Source organism: Girardinichthys multiradiatus, chromosome 1 (assembly GCF_021462225.1).
Source record: "Girardinichthys multiradiatus isolate DD_20200921_A chromosome 1, DD_fGirMul_XY1, whole genome shotgun sequence".
In the NCBI taxonomy this organism is placed as follows: Eukaryota; Metazoa; Chordata; class Actinopteri; order Cyprinodontiformes; family Goodeidae; genus Girardinichthys; species Girardinichthys multiradiatus.
The window spans coordinates 2,151,214-2,177,666 of NC_061794.1; the positions used below are offsets into that span (position 1 = coordinate 2,151,214).

General features: G+C 41.1%; 1 protein-coding gene across 2 annotated transcripts in view; it reads left to right on the forward strand.

Annotated features, from left to right (window-relative positions):
* The window catches only part of asxl1 (ASXL transcriptional regulator 1), an 88,685-nt gene that overhangs the window by 31,021 nt on the left and 31,211 nt on the right, over positions 1 to 26,453 (forward strand). Inside the window, exons 3-6 of one of the 2 annotated variants that reach the window (XM_047363810.1) lie at positions 4,306 to 4,308; positions 13,255 to 13,372; positions 13,678 to 13,879; positions 25,032 to 25,192. In XM_047363810.1, coding sequence (XP_047219766.1) covers positions 4,306 to 4,308; positions 13,255 to 13,372; positions 13,678 to 13,879; positions 25,032 to 25,192 — 484 coding nt within the window. The remainder of the gene's footprint in view (positions 1 to 4,305; positions 4,309 to 13,254; positions 13,373 to 13,677; positions 13,880 to 25,031; positions 25,193 to 26,453) is intronic. The other variant, XM_047363817.1, reaches the window with a different exon arrangement.

Below are 26,453 nucleotides of genomic sequence, written 5' to 3' on the forward strand. Positions count from 1 at the left end.
CTTCTCAAAATATTAGCATATTGTGATAAAGTTCATTATTTTCCATAATGTCATGATGAAAATTTAACATTCATGTATTTTAGATTCATTGCACACTAACTGAAATATTTTAGGTCTTTTATTGTCTTAATACGGATGATTTTGGCATACAGCTCATGAAAACCCAAAATTCCTATCTCACAAAATTAGCATATTTCATCCGACCAATAAAAGAAAAGTGTTTTTAATACAAAAAACGTCAACCTTCAAATAATCATGTACAGTTATGCACTCAATACTTGGTCGGGAATCCTTTGGCAGAAATGACTGCTTCAATGCGGCGTGGCATAGAGGCAATCAGCCTGTGGCACTGCTGAGGTCTTATGGAGGCCCAGAATGCTTCGATAGCAGCCTTTAGCTCATCCAGAGTGTTGGGTCTTGAGTCTCTCAACGTTCTCTTCACAATATCCCACAGATTCTCTATGGGGTTCAGGTCAGGAGAGTTGGCAGGCCAATTGAGCACAGTGATACCATGGTCAGTAAACCATTTACCAGTGGTTTTGGCACTGCGAGCAGGTGCCAGGTCGTGCTGAAAAATGAAATCTTCATCTCCATAAAGCTTTTCAGCAGATGGAAGCATGAAGTGCTCCAAAATCTCCTGATAGCTAGCTGCATTGACCCTGCCCTTGATAAAACACAGTGGACCAACACCAGCAGCTGACACGGCACCCCAGACCATCACTGACTGTGGGTACTTGACACTGGACTTCTGGCATTTTGGCATTTCCTTCTCCCCAGTCTTCCTCCAGACTCTGGCACCTTGATTTCCGAATGACATGCAGAATAGAATTTGCTTTCATCCGAAAAAAGTACTTTGGACCACTGAGCAACAGTCCAGTGCTGCTTCTCTGTAGCCCAGGTCTGGGCAATGCGGCACCTGTAGCCCATTTCCTGCACACGCCTGTGCACGGTGGCTCTGGATGTTTCTACTCCAGACTCAGTCCACTGCTTCCGCAGGTCCCCCAAGGTCTGGAATCGGCCCTTCTCCACAATCTTCCTCAGGGTCCGGTCACCTCTTCTCGTTGTGCAGCGTTTTCTGCCACACTTTTTCCTTCCCACAGACTTCCCACTGAGGTGCCTTGATACAGCACTCTGGGAACAGCCTATTCGTTCAGAAATTTCTTTCTGTGTCTTACCCTCTTGCTTGAGGGTGTCAATAGTGGCCTTCTGGACAACAGTCAGGTCGGCAGTCTTACCCATGATTGGAGTTTTGAGTGATGAACCAGGCTGGGAGTTTTAAAGGCCTCAGGAATCTTTTGCAGGTGTTTAGAGTTAACTCATTGATTCAGATGATTAGGTTCATAGCTCATTTAGAGACCCTTTTAATGATATGCTAATTTTGTGAGATAGGAATTTTGGGTTTTCATGAGCTGTATGCCAAAATCATGTGTATTAAGACAATAAAAGACCTGAAATATTTCAGTTAGTGTGCAATGAATCTAAAATATATGAATGTTAAATTTTCATCATGACATTATGGAAAATAATGAACTTTATCACAATATGCTAATATTTTGAGAAGGACCTGTATGTATTGGTGCATTGTCATCCTGATACACGGCATTGCCTTCAGGATACAATGTTTGAACCATTGGATGCACATGGTCCTCAAGAATGGTTCGGTAGTCCTTGGCAGTGACGCGCCCATCTAGCACAAGTATTGGGCCAAGGGAATGCCATGATATGGCAGCCCAAACCATCACTGATCCACTCCCATGCTTCACTCTGGGCATGCAACGGTCTGGGTGGTACGCTTCTTTGGGGCTTCTCCACACCGTAACTCTCCCGGATGTGGGGAAAACAGTAAAGGTGGACTCATCAGAGAACAATACATGCTTCACATTGTCCACAGCCCAAGATTTGCGGTCCTTGCACCATTGAAACCGACGTTTGGCATTGGCATGAGTGACCAAAGGTTTGGCTATAGCAGCCCAGCCGTGTATATTGACCATGTGGAGCTCCCGACGGACAGTTCTGGTGGAAACAGGAGATTTGAGGAGTACATTTAATTCTGCCGTGATTTGGGCAGCCGGGGTTTTATGTTTTTTGGATACAATCTGGGTTAGCACCCGAACATCCCTTTCAGACAGCTTCCTCTTGCGTCCACAGTTAATCCTTTTGGATGTGGTTCGTCCTTCTTGGTGGTATGCTGACATTACCCTGGATACCGTGGCTCTTGATACATCACAAAGACTTGCTGTCTCAGTCACAGATGCGCCAGCAAGACGTGCACCAACAATTTGTCCTCTTTTGAACTCTGGTATGTCACCCATAATGTTGTGTGCATTTCAATATTTTGAGCAAAACTATGCTCTTACCCTGCTAATTGAACCTTCACACTCCGCTCTTACTGGTGCAATGTCCAATCAATGAAGACTGTCTACCAGGCTTGTCCAATTTAGCCATGAAACCTTTCACACTAAAATGACAGGTGTTTCAGTTTCATTGTCCAACCCCTGTAGCTATATCCACAAATGCATTCTTCCCATTTGAAATAAACATTGTCAATAACTGAAACAGAATTTATTCAAAAAAAACTCTGTTTTCACATATCTAAAATTCAAATGAACATTAGATATAGACATATTTTAAGTTAAATGTTTAGTCCAGGCTATTTGATTTTAAAAGTGCTGTTTGAAGTGAACCAAACTAAATGAATGTCTGATAAAAAAATTTTCCTCACATTTCCCGGCCAATCAAAGCGTATCCCATGGACAATTTTTCAGATTGAGACAGTGGATTTGTCTGTAACTGTTTAAGTTATTGTAAACAAAACAATGTACAGTGCCACCTTGGCTTTTTACCTGTTCTGTTACATTTTAACCTGTAATTTTGTAATCCTATTTTATGTGATGGATCTGTGAAAAATAATCTAAATTGGTAAAATAAAAAAAATAAAAAATAAAAAAATAAAAAACAAATATATATATATATATCAAAAAGAATAATAAAAAAAGGCTTATGTTTATGTATCCAGTCCCTTTGCTATGAAGCCCCTATAAAATTGTGGTGCAACCAACTACCTTCAAAAGTTTCATAATTAGTGAAATGAAGTCCACCTGTGTGCAATGTGGTGATTTGTCAGCATACACACCTTTTCTTAAATGCCCCAGAGGCTACAACACCACTAAGCAAGAGGCATCACACCATGAAGACTAAGGAACTCTCCAGACAAGTCAGGGACAAAGTTGTTGAGAAGTACAAGTCAGGGTGGGGTTGTAAAAAGTATTCAAATACTTGAAGTTCCCCCAGAACACAATCAAATCCTTCATCTTCACATGGAAAACACATGGTACCACAACAGACCTGTCAAGAGAGGGCTGCCCACCAGATCTCACAGACCAAGCAAGGAGGACATTAATCTGGGGGGCAGCACAGAGACCAAAGGTCATCCTGAAGGAGTTGCAGAGTTCCACAGCAGAGACTGGAGTATCTGTCCATAGGACCACAATAAGCTGTATGCTCAGTAGAGCTGGACTTTATGGAAGAATGGCCAGAAAAAAAAAACATTAAACATTAAAAAAATCGTCTGAAATGGGGGAAAATAGGAATTTCCTCACTGATGTGGGGACATTTCCATGAAAAATAAAATTTAAAGAGGTTCTGATGCCGGGGGATGGTGTAATGAATTGTGTGGGTTAATACACCACACAACCGAACCAAACTCATCTTCTTTCATAGTAGGCATACTTGAGCTTGGACTATAAAAATCACAGCGAGAAATAAATATGGTGGATATGCAAAATTGATCAGCCAGAAGTTCATGACTGTATTTAGCTGTTCCGCAGAAAATACTGTGATTTAACAGTTGGAAAAACGTAACAAATAATAGAAAAACTAAACGGAAATATGACCCAAACAGAATGTAAAAATATCTCCTCCTGGAGACACTAAATTCAACTTTTCTGCACTTCTACAGATTCCAAGTACACAACAAAATGTGTTTAAAGGCTAAAAAAGTTAATTTGGCATGATATGTCCCCTTTAAAGCCATAGTAAAAGGTCATTCAGAAAAACGGCATATTCGTATTTCCTAGTATTGCTTTGCTACAATTCTGAAAATAACAATGGTTTACCGACTGGAGAACCAGCCTATGACATGTCTAACTTTTTCAGGTTTATTTGACTTTTGACAGTAACTCCTTTCCTAATGATAACTGTAGTATTTTGAAAGTTAAATTCACATATATGAAAATGTAATTGTTTTAATAACTGGCTTTGTTTCTGTCTCCATGAACGTCTTGGATTGCTGCCAACTATTAACAGAAGGTATGGTAAATGACTTTTGTTTTTGTTGTGTAGTGTTTTTCATGTAAAAACTATCATTTCCTTCCTCTTTTTCCTTTTCCTATTTTTAAACACCAAAGGATTTAGATAACTTGCTAAACAAGTATAAAATCCACATATTTGTATGGTTGTAACAATATAAATGTTGAGCGTTTGACCTATACACCATAATAGAATTGAATATTTTCTATATCGAGTAAAACATGATGCGATTTTTTGCCGAAGTCAACATGATGAAATTAGAACTGCGGATGTTCATGTTCCCACTACAAATATTGTTTGTGTGTCAGCATTTTGGGAAAACGGGACGAAACAAATTAACTCTGACAGGTGAAAGTCAATTATTTTATAATTACTATTCAAACTTTGAAGTTGCGATCTGATTTAAAGCTTAATATTCGCAGATCAACATTAATATGCTGGTGAGACCTAAACTTATTTTGTTGTTTACAAATGCTTTACCACATAACCCGAGGTAATGCTGGATTTTTTTTTGTGAAATGGCAAAAATTACCATTTCAATGTGTTTGAAAGCTGTGTATTAGACACTTTTAAACACAATAGCCCCTTTTCCACGGAAGGTCCAAAGATGCGTCGTGTTGCTCAAAACATATCTGAAACATTACGCATTAAGGTAAAAGTTATATTAATCACCTACATTACTGTCACTCAAATGCAACATATGTCCGCTCCGAAAAAAGCATGTGCAAGAACTACATTGGTTGGAGCAAGACAGACGAGAATGGAACCGAAAATTGGAGTTGTTCCGTAATTTGTCGAAGAACGATGGAGAGCGGGTCCGTCAATGGTGACGTTCAGAGTAGTCATGGAGAATGTGGAACCGTTCTCATTAATTGACGTAACAATATTGCTCCGTCGGTCGGAATGGAACAGAGCAGGAATGGAGAATGTGGAATTCGATTGCCTTCCTCAATGAACAACTGTAGCAGCTTTGCAGGCATGAAGGAGCTGGCGGTGTTGGCCTTTCAAAATAAAGTAAATTTTAAGGTTTCATGATATTTAAATTTCAGACTCTCTGATTATGGTTAGTATAAGTGCGTAAATAAAAATTAACAACGTGCATATATATATATATATATATATATATATATATATATATATATATATATATATATATGTATATATATATATATATATATATACAGGTCCTTCTCAAAATATTAGCATATTGTGATAAAGTTCATTATTTTCCATAATGTAATGATGAAAATTTAACATTCATATATTTTAGATTCATTGCACACTAAGTGAAATATTTCAGGTATTTTATTGTCTTAATACGGATGATTTTGGCATACAGCTCATGAAAACCCAAAATCCCTATCTCACAAAATTAGCATATCATTAAAAGGGTCTCTAAATGAACTATGAACCTAATCATCTGAATCAACGAGTTAACTCTAAACACCTGCAAAAGATTCCTGAGGCCTTTAAAACTCCCAGCCTGGTTCATCACTTAAAACCCCAATCATGGGTAAGACTGCCGACCTGACTGCTGTCCAGAAGGCCACTATTGACACAGAAAGAAATTTCTGAATGAATAGGCTGTTCCCAGAGTGCTGTATCAAGGCACCTCAGTGGGAAGTCTGTGGGAAGGAAAAAGTGTGGCAGAAAACGCTGCACAACGAGAAGAGGTGACCGGACCCTGAGGAAGACTGTGGAGAAGGGCCGATTCCAGACCTTGGGGGACCTGTTGAAGCAGTGGACTGAGTCCTGAGTAGAAACATCCAGAGCCACCGTGCACAGGCGTGTTCAGGAAATGGGCTACAGGTGCCGCATTCCCCAGGTCAAGCCACTTTTGAACCAGAAACCGCGGCAGAAGCGCCTGACCTGGGCTACAGAGAAGCAGCACTGGACTGTTGCTCAGTGGTCCAAAGTACTTTTTTCGGATGAAAGCAAATTCTGCATGTCATTCGGAAATCAAGGTGCCAGAGTCTGGAGGAAGACTGGGGAGAAGGAAATGCCAGAAGTCCAGTGTCCAGTGTCAAGTACCCACAGTCAGTGATGGTCTGGGGTGCCGTGTCAGCTGCTGGTGTTGGTCCACTGTGTTTTATCAAGGGCAGGGTCAATGCAGCTAGCTATCAGGAGATTTTGGAGCACTTCAAGCTTCCATCTGCTGAAAAGCTTTATGGAGATGAAGATTTCATTTTTCAGCACGACCTGGCACCTGCTCACAGTGCCAAAACCACTGGTAAATAGTTTACTGTCCATAGTATCATTGTGCTCAATTGGCCTGCCAACTCTCCTGACCTGAACCCCATAGAGAATCTGTGGGATATTGTGAAGAGAACGTTGAGAGACTCAAGACCCAACACTCTGGATGAGCTAAAGGCCGCTATCGAAGCATCCTGGGCCTCCATAAGACCTCAGCAGTGCCACAGGCTGATTGCCTCCATGCCACGCCGCATTGAAGCAGTCATTTCTGCAAAAGGATTCCCGACCAAGTATTGAGTGCATAACTGTACATGATTATTTGAAGGTTGACGTTTTTTGTATTAAAAACACTTTTCTTTTATTGGTCGGATGAAATATGCTAATTTTGTGAGATAGGAATTTTGGGTTTTCATGAGCTGTATGCCACAATCATCCTTATTAAGACAATAAAAGACCTGAAATATTTCAGTTAGTGTGCAATGAATCTAAAATATATGAATGTTAAATTTTCATCATGACATTATGGAAAATAATTAACTTTATCACAATATGCTAATATTTTGAGAAGGACCTGTCTATGTATATATATATATGTCTATGTGTATATATATATTTTTTGGTCTGTACTGTATATATATATATATATATATATACAGTACAGACCAAAAGTTTAGACACACCTTCTAATTCAAAAAGTTGTCTTTATTTTCATGACTATGAATATTGTAGCTTCACAATGAAGGCATTACAACTATGAATTAACACATGTGGAATTATATACTGAACCAAAAAGTGTGAAACAACTGAAAATATGTCTTATATTCTAGGTTCTTCAAAGTAGCCACCTTTTGCTTTGATTACTGCTCCTCACACTCTTGGCATTCTGTTGATGAGCTTCAAGAGGTAGTCACCTGAAATGGTTTTCCAACAGGCCCTTTTGCCTGCGCTCTGCGGTTCAGCTCACCCCAAACCATCTCGATTGGGTTCAGGTCCGGTGACCGTGGAGGCCAGGTCATCTGGCGCAGCACCCCATCACTCTCCTTCTTGGTCAAACAGCCCTTACACAGCCTGGAGGTGTGTTTGGGGTCATTCTCCTGTTGAAAAATAAATGATGGTCCAACTAAACGCAAACCGGATGGAATAGCATGCCACTGCAAGATGCTGTGGTAGCCATGCTGGTTCAGTATGCCTTCGGTTTTGAATAAATCCCCAACAGTGTCACCAGCAAAGCACCCCCACACCATCACACCTCCTCCTCCATGCTTCACGGTGGGAACCAAGGATGTAGAGTCCATCCGTTCACCTCTTCTGCGCCGCACAAAGACACGGTGGTTGGAACCAAAGATCTCAAACTTGGACGCATCAGACCAAAGCAGAGATTTCCACTGGTCTAATGTTCATTCCTTGTGTTCTTTAGCCCAAACAAGTCTCTTCTGCTTGTTGCCTGTCCTCAACAGTGGTTTCCTAGCAGCTATTTTACCATGAAGGCATGATTCACACAGTCTCCTCTTAACAGTTGTTGTAGAGATGTGTCTGCTGCTAGAACTCTGTGTGGCATTAACCTGTTCTGTAATCTGAGCTGCTGTTAACCTGCGATTTCTGAGGCTGGTGACTCGGATGAACTTATCGTCCGCAGCAGAAGTGACTCATGGTCTTCCTTTCCTGGGGTGGTCCTCATGTGAGCCAGTTTCTTTGTAGCGCTTGATGGTTTTTGCAACTGCACTTGGGAACACTTTCAACGTTTTCCCAATTGTTCGGAATGACTGACCTTCATTTCTTAAAGTAATGATGGCCACTCGTTTTTTCTTTACTTAGCTGCTTTTTTCTTGCCATAATACAAATTCTAACAGTCTATTCAGTATGACTATCAGCTGTTTACTGTATCCACCTCCTGCACAACTCAACTGATGGTCAAAATCCCACTTATTATACCTGACAGGGCACACCTGTGAAATGAAAACCATTTCAGGTGACTACCTCTTGAAGCTTATCAACAGAATGCCAAGAGTGTGCATAGCAGTAATTAAAGCAAAAGGTGGCTACTTTGAAAAACTTAGAATATAAGACATATTCCACGTGATAATTCATAGTTTTGATGCCTTCAGTGTGAAGCTACAATATTCATAGTCATGAAAATAAAGACAACTCTTTGATTGAGAAGGTGTGTCCAAACTTTTGGTCTGTACTGTATGTGTGTATGTATGTATTTAAAAAAACAAAACAAAAATTTTTTTATTATAATGGTCTGGTGGCTTTAATTGATCTTGGCGGTGTGCCGAGATCAATTATATGTAGCGGAAACCATGGAAAGGTTTAGTTGGAGGGTGTGGCTGTGGCAAAATACGACGTCACACAGTGGACATGCGTTTGGCTTTATTTTCCACATTTCTCTTGTGGGCTATACCAAAATACATATACCAGTTCACCCAATCAACATGAAACTCTCCCCAGTTACTGATAACATGATAGTTTTAGTGGGTCTTTAGTTCTGAAGGGTTTGACTAGACTCTGTGGGCGTGGCGAATTATTGTATCTCGCCATTTGCAAACGTTTAACTGTAAATTACACATGCAAGGACCTATTTACTCCAAGTTAAATATGGTTGATCTTTGTCCAGCCCCAAACAGCTGTATTAGATTACATTGGAATATGAATCAACGGCAACCCCTTCGATATTTCTAAGGCTTTTATACCATCGGATCTACACCAAAGTTTGTATGCATCATCGTGGATGAGTGCCGAACACGTTGGCATGGTCAATTGATGACATCTCTTTAGCCCCGCCCATGGACTATCAAAGGACAGGTTTCTTATCTGATTAACCTTCCATTACAGTCTCCAGAAGTTTCAAACTTTCTCTAATAAGGCATAATAATTTTAGATGAGATTTTCAAACTTTTCAGGAAATCGTTAATCCTTTGCCATTAAACAGGAGATGAGCGCAAGGTCTGATTCATGCTGAGCAGAACTCATCTTGACTATAGATCGTATGAAAGCTTTCTCACAATACCGCCTGGTGGCGGGGTGCAGAATTGGGAGTTGGGCTTGACGGTAGCATGGGAGCGGCAATGTCAGGCTCCTGCAGTGGCAACACAGGCCGAGCGGCGGTAAGGTGGGAAGGCAGTCCAGTGCTGCATATCTACAACACAGAAAAAAAATGTCTAGTTAAAATTTGATTTATTAGAATGAAAAATAGATAATCAGCTGGCAAGTACAGGGAAGTGATACCTGGACTGGTCCCCTTGTCTTTAGACAAGCTTCTGCTGTATAGTTGGGGAGTTAATCCTTCACCTTTTAATTTGAGGTTATCTTCCAATGAGGCAAGATTGTGCTAGGCACTTCAGACTAATGATTATTGTTAAGACTATGTATCTCCTCAATTTCGGAATTGGCCCACAGCTCACATCTTCACACCAAGTTTCTTGCCAAACGTTTTGGGCCCATTCCAGCCTTGAGTACAACCACTGTATCTAGTTCCTAAGATTCTCGATGCTTTTAGTTTTGCCCATGGTGGTTAGAGATTAAAATGGAACAAACGATTGTGCATGTGTATCTTATACTCATAACAAGTTGAAGAGTATCAGGAGCTGTCAATCTTTTATTTAATGCATTTTTCTTGGATTTCTAGTTTTACTTTAAAGGCAAATATTGTAACAATGTTTTTTTACTTTGAAGAAATATATAAATATATATATCTTCAAAGTAAAAAAACATATATATATATATATATATATATATATACTCTGCTCAAAAAAATAAAGGGAACACTTAAACAACACAATATAACTCGAAGTAAATCAAGCTTCTGGGAAATCAAACTGTCCACTTTGGAAGCAACACTGATTGACAATCAATTTCACATGCTGTTGTGCAAATGGAATAGGCAACAGAGGGAAATCTTTGGCTATTAGCAAGACACACTCAATAAAGGAATGGTTCTGCAGGTGGGGACCACAGAGCACTTCTCAGTACCTATGCTTTCTGGCTGATGTTTTGGTCACTTTTAAATGTTGGTGGTACTTTCACATTTGTGGTAGCATGAGATGGACTCTACAACCCACACAAGTGGCTCAGGTAGTGCAGCTCATCCAGGATGGCACATCAATGTGATCTATGGCAAGGTTTGCTGTGTCTGTCTGCGTAGTGTCCAGGGCCTTGAGGCGCTACCAGGAGACCGAGATGAGATCCTCAGAGCCCTTGTAAGACCATATGCTGGTGCGATTGGCTATGGGTTCCTCCTAATGTGAGACAATGCTAGACCTCATGTGGCTGGAGTGTGTCAGCAGTTCCTGCAAGAGGAAGACATTGAAGCTATGGACTGGCCCGCCCGTTCCCCAGACCTGAATCCGATTGAGCACATCTCGGACATCGTTTCTCGCTCCATCCGCCAACGTCCCGTTGCACCACAGACTGTCCAGGAGTTGGTGGATGCTTTAGTCCAGGTCTGGGAGGAGATCCCTCAGGAGACCATCCGCCGTCTCATCAGGAGCATGCCCAGGCGTTGTAGGGAGGTCATACAGGCACTTGGAGGCCACACACAATACTGAGCCTCATTTTTACTTGTTTTAAGAACATTACATCAAAGAATCCAGGCCTCTATTGGTTAACAAAATCACACAAAAATCATCAATGGAAATAAAATTTATTGTCAGCACATTCAACTTTTTACAGAACAAAGTACTGAATGACAATATTTCATTCAGGATGTGTTATTTGAGTGTTCCCTTTATTTTTTTGATCAGTGTATATACAGGTCCTTCTCAAAAAATTAGCATATTGTGATAAAGTTCATTATTTTCCATAATGTCATGATGAAAATTTAACATTCATATATTTTAGATTCATTGCACACTCACTGAAATATTTCAGGTCTTTTATTGTCTTAATACTGATGATTTTGGCATACAGCTCATGAAAACCCAAAATTCCTATCTCACAAAATTAGCATATTTCATCCGACCAATAAAAGAAAAGTGTTTTTAATACAAAAAACGTCAACCTTCAAATAATCATGTACAGTTATGCACTCAATACTTGGTTGGGAATCCTTTTGCAGAAATGACTGCTTCAATGCAGCGTGGCATGGAGGCAATCAGCCTGTGGCACTGCTGAGGTCTTAAGGAGGCGCACGATGCTTCAATAGCGGCCTTTAGCTCATCCAGAGTGTTGGGTCTTGAGTCTCTCAACGTTCTCTTCACAATATCCCACAGATTCTTTATGGGGTTCAGGTCAGGAGAGTTGGCAGGCCAATTGAGCTCAGTGATACCATGGTCAGTAAACCATTTACCAGTGGTTTTGGCACTGTGAGCAGGTGCCAGGTCATGCTGAAAAATGAAATCTTCATCTCCATAAAGCTTTTCAGCAGATGGAAGCATGAAGTGCTCCAAAATCTCCTGATAGCTAGCTGCATTGACCCTGCCCTTGATAAAACACAGTGGACCAACACCAGCAGCTGACACTGCAGCCCAGACCATCACTGACTGTGGGTACTTGACACTGGACTTCTGGCATTTTGGCATTTCCTTCTCCCCAGTCTTCCTCCAGACTCTGGCACCTTGATTTCCGAATGACATGCAGAATTTGCTTTCATTCGAAAAAAGTACTTTGGACCACTGAGCAACAGTCCAGTGCTGCTTCTCTGTAGCCCAGGTCAGGCGCTTACGCCGCTGTTTCTGGTTCAAAAGTGGCTTGACCTGGAGAATGCGGCACCTGTAGCCCATTTCCTGCACACGCCTGTGCACAGTGGCTCTGGATGTTTCTACTCCAGACTCAGTCCACTGCTTCCGCAGGTCCCCCAAGGTCTGGAATTGGCCCTTCTCCACGATCTTCCTCAGGGTCCGGTCACCTCTTCTCGTTATGCAGCGTTTTCTGCCACACTTTTTCCTTCCCACAGACTTCCTACTGAGGTGCCTTGATACAGCACTCTGGGAACACCCTATTGGTTCAGAAATTTCTTTCTGTGTCTTACCCTCTTGCTTGAGGGTGTCAATAGTGGCCTTCTGGACAGCAGTCAGGTCGGCAGTCTTACCCATGATTGGGGTTTTGAGTGATGAACCTGGCTGGGAGTTTTAAAGGCCTCAGGAATCTTTTGCAGGTGTTTAGAGTTAACTCGTTGATTCAGATGATTAGGTTCATAGCTGGTTTAGAGACCCTTTTAATGATATGTTAATTTTGTGAGATAGGAATTTTGGGTTTTCCTGAGCTGTATGCCAAAATCATCCGTATTAAGACAATAAAAGACCTGAAATATTTCAGTTAGTGTGCAATGAATCTAAAATATATGAATGTTAAATTTTCATCATGACATTATGGAAAATAATGAACTTTATCACAATATGCTAATTTTTTGAGAAGCACCTGTATATTTTTTGTCTATATAGAGTTTAGGGAAAACCCTTTCATTGGTAAAAGCAAAATTAAAAAATATTCCCTATGTTCAAGTTTATGTTGCACTCTACTCTCTAGTTAAACACCAAAAGCCAAACGAGGTTTTTCCGATGAAATGTGGAAATCTCTTTTTATAAAATTTAGGCTTTGCTTGCTAAAATGACTTGATATATTCTGTAATGCTAAAGGTATAGACATAAGCCTATCCTGCCATCTCATTGGAAAGGCAAGAGTCGATTGGGATGTCTGCAATGAGCATTACATGTTGTTGTTGTTTTTGAAAGACTACCATGTAAAATGTTTTTGTAAAATGTGGGAAGTATTGAAGGTATTGAGCCATCGACGTGTGTGTGGATGTGTTTACAGTGGCACAGCTCCTCTGGCCTGCCTGGTCACCATGCTGCACTCTCAAGTGAGGGGAGACAGGGTCAAAAACAGCATCTTCTTTAAACTTCCTGGACGAATGAGCCTGTTTACTCTGAAGGTACTTAATCTGATATTCTTTTTTACTGAATTAAAATCATGTGGAAAAGCAAATATTTTTGTATCAAGTAACTCCAACTAATAGCCTTACATAGCAGTATTGCATTGGTTTACCATCTGCCACTATGGTAAACCAATGCACGTTTTATTTTACGATCTTAGTTAGTTATCATTGATGTAACAAGCATGGGATCAGTGGCTACAGCTGTCTTACCTGACCCAAAAGGCCCTTTGAAGTTGATAAGCTTTGTAACATTGGTTTTTTAAGTAGTACCAGCTCACCTTGATGCTATTTTCTTTCTGTAGAAAAATGCCCTCCAGTGGACAAAACCAACATCAGAATCAGAAGCTCCATCGGAGCCAGTTGGAAATGCTGCACACCCAACTTCAAGCAGCAGCACCACAGTTCCAGGATCTGCTGTTGCCCTTGTTGACTCCAGCGAAACCATTGAACACGAAAGCTATGACTCCTCAGAGACTATTGTAGCCGGAATCATAGACAATGATGGTAACTCAATAATACACACTTATCTTTAATTCAGGCTTTCTACTGGTTCTTAAAAAGTCTTAATATTAATATTTATATTAGTGGGAAACAATGCTTTAGTAGCAGATATTAAGTCTGCAGTTTTACCAAAGACCATTACTTTGGACATGTTATGTACAGCCAAATGTCTGTGTGTCTATGTGAGGTAACATTGGTTGTGCTTGGTGGCTGTGTCGAGCCACCAGATCAGCTGTTAATCGTCAGCACGATGTAGTTCTGCCAAGAACAGTGTAAACTTTTGGATTTTACATCAGCTATTCAGCCATGTTCCTGTCGTAGTTTGAAAATGATCCCGATAGAACTTGCAATTGACTGATTCCCCGTATCAGTTGATGAGGCAGATTGATAGTCTATACATCTGACTAGCTTGTTAACGTCCATCACCTTCAAAGACAAACAGCTTATTTTATAGCTCACAGTGAAACGGCATCCTTCTACCACAGGTAAGGGAACTATTACTATCAATAACATAATAAAACGTCACTTAAAAAAAATCTAAAGTAACCATTTAAGACTTAAACTGGTGTACTTGTATATTACCTCTTCCGTTGAGTATTTTATTCTAATGTATTTAGAGAAGTGACATCGAAGAATTTTTATTTTATCAGCTCCTTTGTCACTAAACATGGATTAGCTTGAAAACAGGGATTTCAAAACTAGTTTAATACTAGTTGTATATAACCACTGGTGGCATGTGAATTACTCATTAAACATTACCTCAATTAATGAAAGTTTTAGTAGCATACACCGTTTCATCTTTAAATGTTGATGGATTCAGTCTATGAGTTTATTTGTTTGAGCAGTTTCTTCAGGACTCTGTGTGTTAATCATGATAAATGGACCCTGTCAAATGATGGGCTATGACGGGCTCAATGTGTATAAAAGGGCATTGAAGTTGGGTAACCTATAGATGTAAAAACAGTTGAGACGCATGCCAAAGCAGAAAATAATCAACTTGAGTTGCCTTAGCTACATTAAACTTATTTATAAACTTTTATTAAATAACCAAATTAAGTAACTTCTTATAATTCTCAACACGTGTGTATATATATATATATATATATATATATATGTGTACATGTGTGTGTATATATGTGCACATTTAATTCTCCTGTGATTTGGGCAGCCGTGGTTTTATGTTTTTTGGATACAATCCGGGTTAGCACCCGAACATCCCTTTCAGACAGCTTCCTTTTGCGTCCACAGTTAATCCTGTTGGATGTGGTTCGTCCTTCTTGGTGGTATTCTGACATTACCCTGGATACCGTGGCTCTTGATACATCACAAAGACTTGCTGTCTTGGTCACAGATGCGCCAGCAAGACGTGCACCAACAATTTGTCCTCTTTTGAACTCTGGTATGTCACCCATAATGTTGTGTGCATTTCAATATTTTGAGCAAAACTGTGCTCTTACCCTGCTAATTGAACCTTCACACTCTGCTCTTACTGGTGCAATGTGCAATCAATGTAGACTGGCTACCAGGCTGGTCCAATTTAGCCATGAAACCTCCCACACTAAAATGACAGGTGTTTCAGTTTCATTGTCCAACCCCTGTATATATATATATGTATATATATATGTGTGTGTATATATATATATGTATATATATGTATATATATATATGTATATATATATATATGTATGTATGTATGTGTATATATATATATATATATACAGGTCCTTCTCAAAATATTAGCATATTGTGATAAAGTTCATTATTTTCCATAATGTCATGATGGAAATTTAACATTCATAAATTTTAGATTCATTGCACACTAAGTGAAATATTTCAGGTCTTTTATTGTCTTAATACGGATGATTTTGGCATACAGCTCATGAAAACCCAAAATTCCTATCTCACAAAATTAGCATATCATTAAAAGGGTCTCTAAACGAGCTATGAACCTAATCATCTGAATCAACGAGTTAACTCTAAACACCTGCAAAAGATTCCTGAGGCATTTAAAACTCCCAGCCTGGTTCATCACTCAAAACCCCAATCATGGGTAAGACTGCCGACCTGACTGCTGTCCAGAAGGCCACTATTGACACCCTCAAGCAAGAGGGTAAGACACAGAAAGAAATTTCTGAACGAATAGACTGTTCCCAGAGTGCTGTATCAAGGCACCTCAGTGGGAAGTCTATGGGACGGAAAAAGTGTGGCAGAAAACGCTGCACAACGAGAAGAGGTGACCAGACCCTGAGGAAGATTGTGGAGAAGGGCCGATTCCAGACCTTGGGGGACCTGTGGAAGCAGTGGACTGAGTCTGGAGTAGAAACATCCAGAGCCACCGTGCACAGGCGTGTGCAGGAAATGGGCTACAGGTGCCGCATTCCCCATGTCAAGCCAGTTTTGAACCAGAAACAGCGGCAGAAGCGCCTGACCTGGGCTACAGAGAAGCAGCACTGGACTGTTGCTCAGTGGTCCAAAGTACTTTATTCGGATGAAAGCAAATTCTGCATGTCATTTGGAAATCAAGGTGCCAGAGTCTGGAGGAAGACTGGGGAGAAGGAAATGCCAAAATGCCAGAAGTCCAGTGTCAAGTACCCACAGTCAGTGATGGTCTGGGCTGCCGTGTCAGCTGCTGGTGTTGGTCCACTGTGTTTTATCAAGGGCAGGGTCAATGCAGCTAGCTATCAGGAGATTTTGGAGCACTTCATGCTTCCATCTGCTGAAAAGCTTTATGGAGATGAAGATTTCATTTTTCAGCACGACCTGGCACCTGCTCACAGTGCCAAAACCACTGGTAAATGGTTTACTGACCATGGTATCACTGTGCTCAATTGGCCTGCCAACTCTCCTGACCTGAACCCCATAGAGAATCTGTGGGATATTGTGAAGAGAACGTTGAGAGACTCAAGACCCAACACTCTGGATGAGCTAAAGTCTGCCATCGAAGCATACTGGGCCTCCATAAGACCTCAGCAGTGCCACAGGCTGATTGCCTCTATGCCACGCCGCATTGAAGCAGTCATTTCTGCCAAAGGATTCCCGACCAAGTATTGAGTGCATAACTGTACATGATTATTTGAAGGTTGACGTTTTTTGTATTAAAAACACTTTTCTTTTATTGGTCGGATGAAATATGCCAATTTTGTGAGATAGGAATTTTGGGTTTTCATGAGCTGTATGCCACAATCATCCGTATTAAGACAATAAAAGACCTGAAATATTTCAGTTAGTGTGCAATTAATCTAAAATATATGAATGTTAAATTTTCATCATGACATTATGGAAAATAATGAACTTTATCACAATATGCTAATATTTTGAGAAGGACCTGTGTGTGTGTATATATATATATATATATATATTTATATATAATATATATATGGTAGCCTGGTAGCCAGTCTTCAGTGATTGCACATTGCACCATTAAGAGCAGTGTGTGAAGGTTCAATTAGCAGGGTAAGAACACAGTTTTACTCAAAATATTGAAATGCACACAACATTATAGGTGACAGAATTCAAAAGAGGACAAATTGTTGGTGCACGTCTTGCTGGTGCATCTGTGACTGAGACAGCAAGTCTTTGTGATGTATCAAGAGCCATGGTATCCAGGGTAATGTCAGCATACCACCAAGAAGGACGAACCACCTCCAACAGGATTAACTATGGACGCAAGAGGAAGCTGTCTGAAAGGGATGTTAGGGTGCTAATCCGGATTGTATCCAAAAAACATAAAACCACGGCTGCCCAAATCACGGCAGAATTAAATGTGCACCTCAACCCTCCTGTTTCCACCAGAACTGTCCGTCGGGAGCTCCACAGGGTCAATATACATGGCCGGGCTGCTACAGCCAAACCTTTGGTCACTCATGCCAATGTCAAACGTCGGTTTCAATGGTGCAAGGAGCGCAAATCTTGGGCTGTGGACAATGTGTATTGTTCTCCGATGAGTCCACCTTTACTGTTTTCCCCACATCCGGGAGAGTTACGGTGTGGAGAAGCCCCAAAGAAGCGTACCACCCAGACTGTTGCATGCCCAGAGTGAAGCATGGGGGTGGATCAGTGATGGTTTGGGCTGCCATATCATGGCATTCCCTTGGCCCAATACTTGTGCTAGATGGGCGTGTCACTGTCAAGGACTACCGAATTATTCTTGAGGAACATGTGCATCCAATGGTTCAAACATTATATCCTGAAGGCGGTGCTATGTATCAGGATGACAATGCACCAATACACACAGCAAAACTGGTGAAAGATTGGTTTGATGAACATGAAAGTGAAGTTGAACATCTCCCTTGGCTTGCACAGTCACCAGATCTAAATATTATTGGGGTGTTTTGGAGGAGCGAGTCAGGAAACGTTTTCCTCCACCAGTATCACGTAGGGACCTGGCCACTATCCTGCAAGAAGAATGGCTTAAAATCCCTCTGACCACTGTGCAGGACTTGTATATGTCATTCCCAAGATGAATTGACGCTGTATTGGCCGCAAAAGCAGGCCCTACACCATTCTAATAAATTATTGTGATCTAAAACCAGGTGTTTCAGTTTCATTGTCCAACCCTTGTATGTAAATATATATATATATATGAATATTGTAGCTTCACACTAAAGGCATCAAAACCATGAACACATGTGGAATTATATACTTAACAAAAATGTGTGAAACAACTGAAAATATGTCTTATATTCTAGGTTCTTCAAAGTAGCCACTTTTTGCTTCACATTGGCATTCTGTTGATGAGCTTCAAGAGGTAGTCACCTGAAATTGTTTTCACTACACAGGTGTGCCCTGTCAGGTTTAATAAGTGGGATTTCAAGCCTTATAAATGGTGTTGGGACCATCAGTTGTGTTGTGTAGGAGGTGGATACAGTACACAGCTGATAGTCATACTGAATAGACTGTTAGAATTTGTATTATGGCAAGTAAAAAGCTAAGTAAAGAAAAAACGAGTGGCCATCATTACTTTAAGAAATGAAGGTCAGTCAGTCCGAACTATTGGGAAAACTTTGAAAGTGTCCCCAAGTGCAGTTGCAAAAACCATCAAGCGCTACAAAGAAACTGGCTCACATGAGGACCGCCCCAGGAAAGGAAGACCATGAGTCACCTCTGCTGCGGACGATACGTTCATCCGAGTCACCAGCCTCAGAAATCGCAGGTTAACAGCAGCTCAGATTATAGAACAGGTCAATGCCACACAGAGTTCTAGCAGCAGACACATCTCTAGAACAACTGTTAAGAGGAGACTGTGTGAATCATGCCTTCATGGTAAAATAGCTGCTAGGAAACCACTGCTGAGGACAGGCAACAAGCAGAAGAGACTTGTTTGGGCTAAAGAACACAAGGAATGAACATTAGACCAGTGGAAATCTGTGCTTTGGTCTGATGAGTCCAAGTTTGAGATCTTTGGTTCCAACCGCTGTGTCTTTGTGCGGTGCAGAAGAGGTGAACGGATGGACTCTACATCCTTGGTTCCCACCGTGAAGCATGGAGGAGGAAGTGTAATGGTGTGGGGTGCTTTGCTGGTGACACTGTTGGGGATTTATTCAACATTGAAGGCATACTGAACCAGCATGGCTACCACAGCATCTTGCAGCGGCATGCTATTCCATCCGGTTTGCGTTTAGTTGGACTATCATTTATTTTTCAACAGGAGAATGACCCCAAACACACCTCCAGGCTGTGTAAGGGCTGTTTGACCAAGAAGGAGAGTGATGGGTTGCTGCACCAGATGACCTGGCCTCCACAGTCACCGGACCTGAACCCAATCGAGATGGTTTTGGGTGAACTGGACCGCAGAGTGAAGTCAAAAGGGCCAACAAGTGCATCTCTGGGAACTCCTTCAAGACCGTTGGAAAACCATTTCAGGTGACTACCGCTTGATGCTCATCAACAGAATGCCAAGAGTGTGCGGAGCAGTAATCAAAGCAAAAGGTGGCTACTTTGAAGAACCTAGAATATAAGACATATTTTCAGTTGTTTCACACTTTTTTGTTCAGTACATAATTCCACATGTGTTAATTCATAGTTTTGATGCCTTCAGCGTGAAGCTACAATATTCATAGTCATGAAAATAAAGAAAACTCTTTGAATGAGAAGGTGTGTCCAAACGTTTGGTCTGTACTGTGTGTATATATATATATATATATATATATATATATATATATATATATATATATATATATATATACACACACACACCCAAAATTGATGTCAGTGCTTAGCGACACAGTTTAAAAATCGGGGGTTTTGAAATTCAAACAAGTTTATTCAGTAGTCAAATCAAGCTTTCATCACCTTTGTCTTTTAGCTAACGTTAAGCCTTTTATGACCCGTGCTGATTTTGTGAAGGCTATACATGCTTTTATCAGCTAATTAATAAAGAACTAATTAATGGAACGCTCTATATTGAGGTATCTACAGGCTTATTTGGTTCAAAATGCCTCCAGAAGCAAGCCCATTACCCCCATCTTATCCTACTCCCACTGGGTGCATGTCCATTTTAGAATAGATTTCACACTTTTACCCAAACACTTGAACCAGTTCCCTCTGGGTCTATACTGAATCACTGACCTTGGCCTCTTAAATTCAAATTTAGGAACTTTTTATTCAGGAAGGCTTTTAGTGCTCAGTATCACTTTGGCATTTTTTCCCCCAGATTTTTAACTTTATTTATTCTTTCAACATTTATCATTTTATTTCTTCTAGCTGTTTATTTATGATTTCTGTGATTTTATTATCAAGCAGTTAGACTGTCTAGTTTGCTGTTTTTGCTCTACACACACGCACACACTACTCTCAAAAAGGATGAACCTAAAATACCTTCATTTTGGAATGCCCTTATCCAACAATATTTCAGTTTTTGCCCACCTTGCTGTTCTTAAACATGGAGCTTAACAGCAAAATTCACAACAGGTGTTTCAACTATGAATTGACCAAAGAAATCTCCTGGCACAATCAGAATTGGTATTTAAACAGTCCTCATCATGCTGTTCACATTTTGACATCATGTGACCAAGACAACATGTAAGTCTCAACGGGGTTTGAAAAAGGAAGTTCATAGACGAAAATGACTACTGGGCTTACAGTAAGACATGGTGTCATCAGCAGGTTGCAACAGAGATATAGAAGGACTGGAAGAATCACAGAAAGGCATAGAAGTTGACATTCTTTGGCCACATCCCACACTGATGACTGCTTAATTGTGAAAAGTGCCCTATGGAGCTTAATACCACTCAAATCCAGGCACATTTAAGTAACCGAGAGACACCCAAGTGTCATGTCTGCATGAGCATCAGCATTGTCTGTGAGCTAGACAACATGCAAGGTTACCTGACTACATCACCAGGTCCAGGAATTATCTTGAATGGGTCACAGAGCATTTAAAGTGGACAAGGGACCAGTGGGCCTAGGGTATGTTCTCTGTTGAGTCAAATTCTCTTTGAGCACAAATGATGGGCGCCAATGATATTGGAGAGTGCTATGCATCAACACGGTACGGTTAAGGTTTGTGCGCCCTTCCAGACCTGAATCCCATAGAATACTTATGGGATCAGCTGAGTCGCCATCTAGAGGCTTGTAACTCTGTAGCCCAGAACCCTAATGACCTGATGGCCGCTCTTCAAGAAGAGTGGGATGCCATACTTCAGCAGATAATCAGTCAACTTGTGAACACAGCATGAGATGTTCTTGTCAAGCTGTAACTGATGCTCAAGGGCACATAACAAGTTAATGAGATGTTAGCTTTTGTTTTAATAAGTTGTTTGAGATGATGACATGACCATTGTATGCTTCTACTTAAACATTTGACTTACTATTTGGGTTTTCCATGAATTTCACCTGAAAGCCAAATATTTCTAACTTTTTGTGAGTAGTGTATGTGTATCAGAATCAGAATCAGCTTTATTGCCAAGTTCGTACATACAAACAAGGAATTTGCCTCCGGTACACTTTGCTCTTTTGTTCTGTTTTTGCATTACAGAATATACAAATTTACAATTTACAATGTACAATATACAATGTACAATGCAATATTCTGCATTACAGAATATACACATTTACAATGTACAATATACGCATATCTAATAAAAAAGGTGCATTTGCAACATCTGTATGCTGTTGTTCTGTACTCTATTGAATGTTCATCAGAGAAACATCCTGGGGGAAGAAACTGTCACTGTGGCGGCTGGTTTTAGTAAACAGTGTTCTGTAGCGGCGGCTTGAAGGTAAAACTCTAAACAGTTTATGTGCAGGGTGTGTGAGGTCGGCAGAGATTTTGGCAGCTCTTTTCTTGACCCTAGACCTGTATAAGTCCTGGATGGAGGCAAGGTCAGCCCTGATTATTCTCTCTGCAGTCCTGATTATTCGTTGCAGTCTGGACCTGTCCTGTTTTGTGGATGAGCCAAATCACACTGAGATGGATGAAGACAGGACAGACTGAATGATGGCAGTGTAGAAGATGACCAACAGCTCCTGTGGAAGGTTGAACTTCTTGAGTTGCCTCAGGAAGTACAATCTCTGCTGGGCCTTCTTTCGAACAGTGTCTGTGTGAAGACCATCTCAGGTCCTCAGAGATGGTGGTTCCTAAGAACCTGAAGTGGTCCACGGCCGATACATTGTTGTTGAGGATGGTGAGGGGGGTGTATGGGGGTGGTGTTCTCCGAAAGTCCACCACCATTTCCACAGTCTTGAATGGGTTCAGTTCAAGGTAGTTCTGACCGCACCAGTGTACCAGCCGATCCACCTGCTGTCTGTATGCAGACTCGTCACCGTCCTGGATCAGTCCAATGACAGTGGTGTCGTCTGCAAACTTAAGGAGTTTCACGGACGAGTCCGATGAGGTGCAGTCATTTGTGTACAGAGAGAAGAGGAGTGGGGATAGAACACACCCTGGGGGGCATCTTCTCCCGATCCAGTACTTATTGATCTGGATCGGGAGAAGATGCTCCCCAGTCTCACCTGCTGCTGTCGGTCCATCAGGAAGCTGTTGATCCACTGACAGGTGGAGGCTGGGACGTTGAGCTGTGTGAGCTTCTGGTGGAGGATGTCTGATATAATAGTGTTGAAGGCCGATCTGAAGTCTACAAACAGGATCCTGGCGTACGTCCCTAGACGGTCGAGGTGTTTTAGGATGAAGTGTAGACATAAGTTAACAGCATCATCTGCCGACTTGTTTGCTCGGTAAGCAAATTGCAGGGGGTCCAGCAGGGGTCCTGTGATGTCTTTCAGGTGCTTCAACACCAGCTGCTCAAAGGACTTCATGATCACAGACGTCAGGGCTACAGGCCTGTAGTCATTTAATCCTACGATGGTGGGTTTCTTGTGAACCGGGATGATGGTGGATCGTTTGAGGCAGGAGGAGACCTCACATTTCTCCAGTGACTTGTTGAAGATCCTTGTGAAGATCGGAGCGAGTTGATGTGCGCAGGCTTTCAGGCATGATGGGGAGACGTTATCAGGTGCTCCAGCTTTCTTTGTTTTCATGCGCTGAAAGAGCCTGTTTACCTCTTCCTCGGAGATCTTTAGTGCAGGCAGAGGATCTGATGGTGGGGGGTTGGTTGCTTTATGGCAGGAATTTGTTCCTGAATGGGATGTAGAGGGGATGATTTGAGGTGTGAATGGCTTCTTGTCATGTCTGCAGTAGAAGCCATTCAGACGGTTAGCCAGGCGAGGACTCCAAGCGAGTAAACCATGGCTTGTTGTTCCCAAAGGTGCAGAATGTCTTCGTCTGCACACACATGTCCTCACAGAAACTGATGTATGATGTCACCACATCAGTTAGTTGGTTTAAGTCAGTGGCTGAGGTTTCAAAAACAGTCCAGTCTGTGCATTCAAAGCAGGCCTGTAGCATCTGCTTTGATTTCTCAGTCCACTTCTTAATAGTGTGAACCTTGGGTTTGGAAGCTCTTAGTCTCTGTCTGTAGGTTGGGATGAGGTGGATTAGATAATGATCCGAAAAACCCAGAGCAGCCCTGGTAACAGCATGATATGAGACTTTAAAGCTGTGTAACAATGGTCCAGTGTGTTTTTGTCTCTGGTGGGACACTTAATATGCTGTCTGTATTTGGGGAGTTCATTGGGGAGGTTTGCTTTGTTAAAATCTCCCCGTATTATGATGAAAGAGTCCATGTATTTTTTTCTCCAGGTCTGTAATCAGCTCAGCAAGATGTTTTTCCGTGGCAGAAGTGCAGCCATACGGTGGAAAATATGAGCCGATTATTATAAACGAGGAAAACTCTCTCGGTGAATAAAACGGCTTACAGATTATGGAAAATGACTCCAGATCCGGGCTACATGTTTTTCCAGCACTTTTATGTCTCTGCACCAACCTTCATTTATATAAAAGCAGATTCCGCCTCCTCGCTTCTTCCCCGATAGCTCCGCGCTGCGATCCGCTCTGAGCAGCTGGAAGTCCGGCAACAGCATTGCACGGTCCGGGATGTTTTCACTCAGCCATGTCTCGGTGAAGCAGAGAACCGCTGCGAAGTCCTCTTTTACGGAGCTTTATCAGCGCGCCAGCACGCTTTCCCCTCCGCCGCTTCCGGCGCAGGATCCCATATAGAGCCGCAGCTCCGCTTGCCAGGAGCTCAGTGAACCTCGGATCGATGAAAGATGGTGAAAAAAAACCCAAGAGAGGACTCTGATGTTGAGAAGTTCCTCTCTACTGAATGAGACCACAGGATTGTGGCCCGACACCACAGAACTGTGGCTCGAAAAACATAAAAACACACAAAATACATAAACAAAGAGAGAGCGAAGCTCCGAGGCTGCCATCGTCGGCGCCATGCACACGATATGCCCATGTATATATGTATTTATGTATATGTATGGGATTTGAACAAGGAAATGTATGGGGCTATAAGACTGTAGAACATCATCACACAGGTCTTCACACTGCCTTTCATACTTTGGGTCTAACTAGAAAAATGCTTTCCACTTGCCCAGGACTTGATGCTTTATATGTTTAACAGTAATATAAATGAGGATAAATGTCACTTATTGCTAATAACATTCAAATTGCCTAAAATTCCTTGATGTGTCAGTCACTTTATAGTACTGTATCATTTTGCTAATGTTGGTTGGTTTTTTGTGGTTTGGAAAGTACCACAGGTAGTGTTTATATTACTGCTTGCTTAATTGTATTTTTGTTTCTGGCTTTTAGCGTCATTGGATGATAATTCATCCAGTGCCTCCTGCTCCACAGAACTGCAGACTCCCAGCACCCACCCTCAGACACGCCTCAGCAGGGCAACTGGACAGCAGGGACGTACAGATGTTCAGCAAAGCCAACATGCTCAGACCAGACTAAGTCGTTCAAGACAGGTGAGCACGCTGCACAAAGTCATCAACTGTAATTTGTTTTTTTGTAATTTAGTTCCAGACCACACATTGGTCAAGTATTATTTTTGTTCAGGATATAAAACAAAACAAAACAAAAATTATATATATTAACTTTAGAATTAATAGAAATCTAACCAGTGCAATTCCATATATAGAAATATATCTTTAACAGGACTGACCTGGCCAAGAAGGCAAAGGCAGTTACATTTCTAAAAACAATAAAGAAATACAATTTACCTTGAAAAAATTGGTCATATAAAACTTTTACACACAAACACGGTAGACTGCAGTCATTTTAGCAAAGCTTCAAACTCATTCAGTGTCACCAGAGCTTTAAGTTGAACATCAGTTTTTAGTTGATTCCAAGTATTGGGAATTGAAAAAGGGAATTATTTCTTGCCTTGTTTAGTTTGAACTTTGGCAACAACAAACTATAGAACATCTATTATTCGGAGATTGTGGCATCCATTTTTCTTTTTTTAAAAGACAAGACAGGTAAGATGGGTGACGTCTAAAATGGTTTTGTAAACCAATAAATACTGATGACTTAGACAACTGGCAAACAGGGATATTCAGTTTACTTTAGCACAGAGTGTACATTGATGAGTAAGGGGACCAGAGTTGTTAATGAATCTCAGTTGGAATTTCCTGTCCGAGAATACTGTGTAGATGTTAAATAATAATGGGCCCAGTAGAGAACCTTGTGAGACACCCTTTTTAACATGTAAAAATGCTGAAGAAGAACCTTTTTGTCTGGACATCTTGGGGTTCTGCTGGTAACATAATTTGCAAACCAACCACCTGCTTGCTGAGAAAACCCAATATCTTAAACATGTGGGATTAAAATTTTATGATCAACAGTATCAAATGCCTTTGTAAATTTAAAACATGACAAACAACACTGCTTCAATGATATCAATAACGACCTGAATGGCAGCTGTAACAGTACCGTGATTGTTGGGAAACCTGATTGAAATGGTAACAAAATAGTTTATCTTACCTGTTCACTTACCAGTGATTCAAGTACAGTGCCTTGCGAAAGTACTCGGGCCCCCTTGAAGTTTTCAACCTCTTGCCACATTTCAGGCTTCAAACATAAAGATATAAAATTCAATTTTTTTGTGAAGAATCAACAAGTGGGACACAATTGTGAAGTGGAATGAAATTTATTGGATGTGTCAAACGTTTTTAACAAATAAAAAAGTGAAAAGTGGGGGGTGGGGGGTGCAATATTATTCGGCCC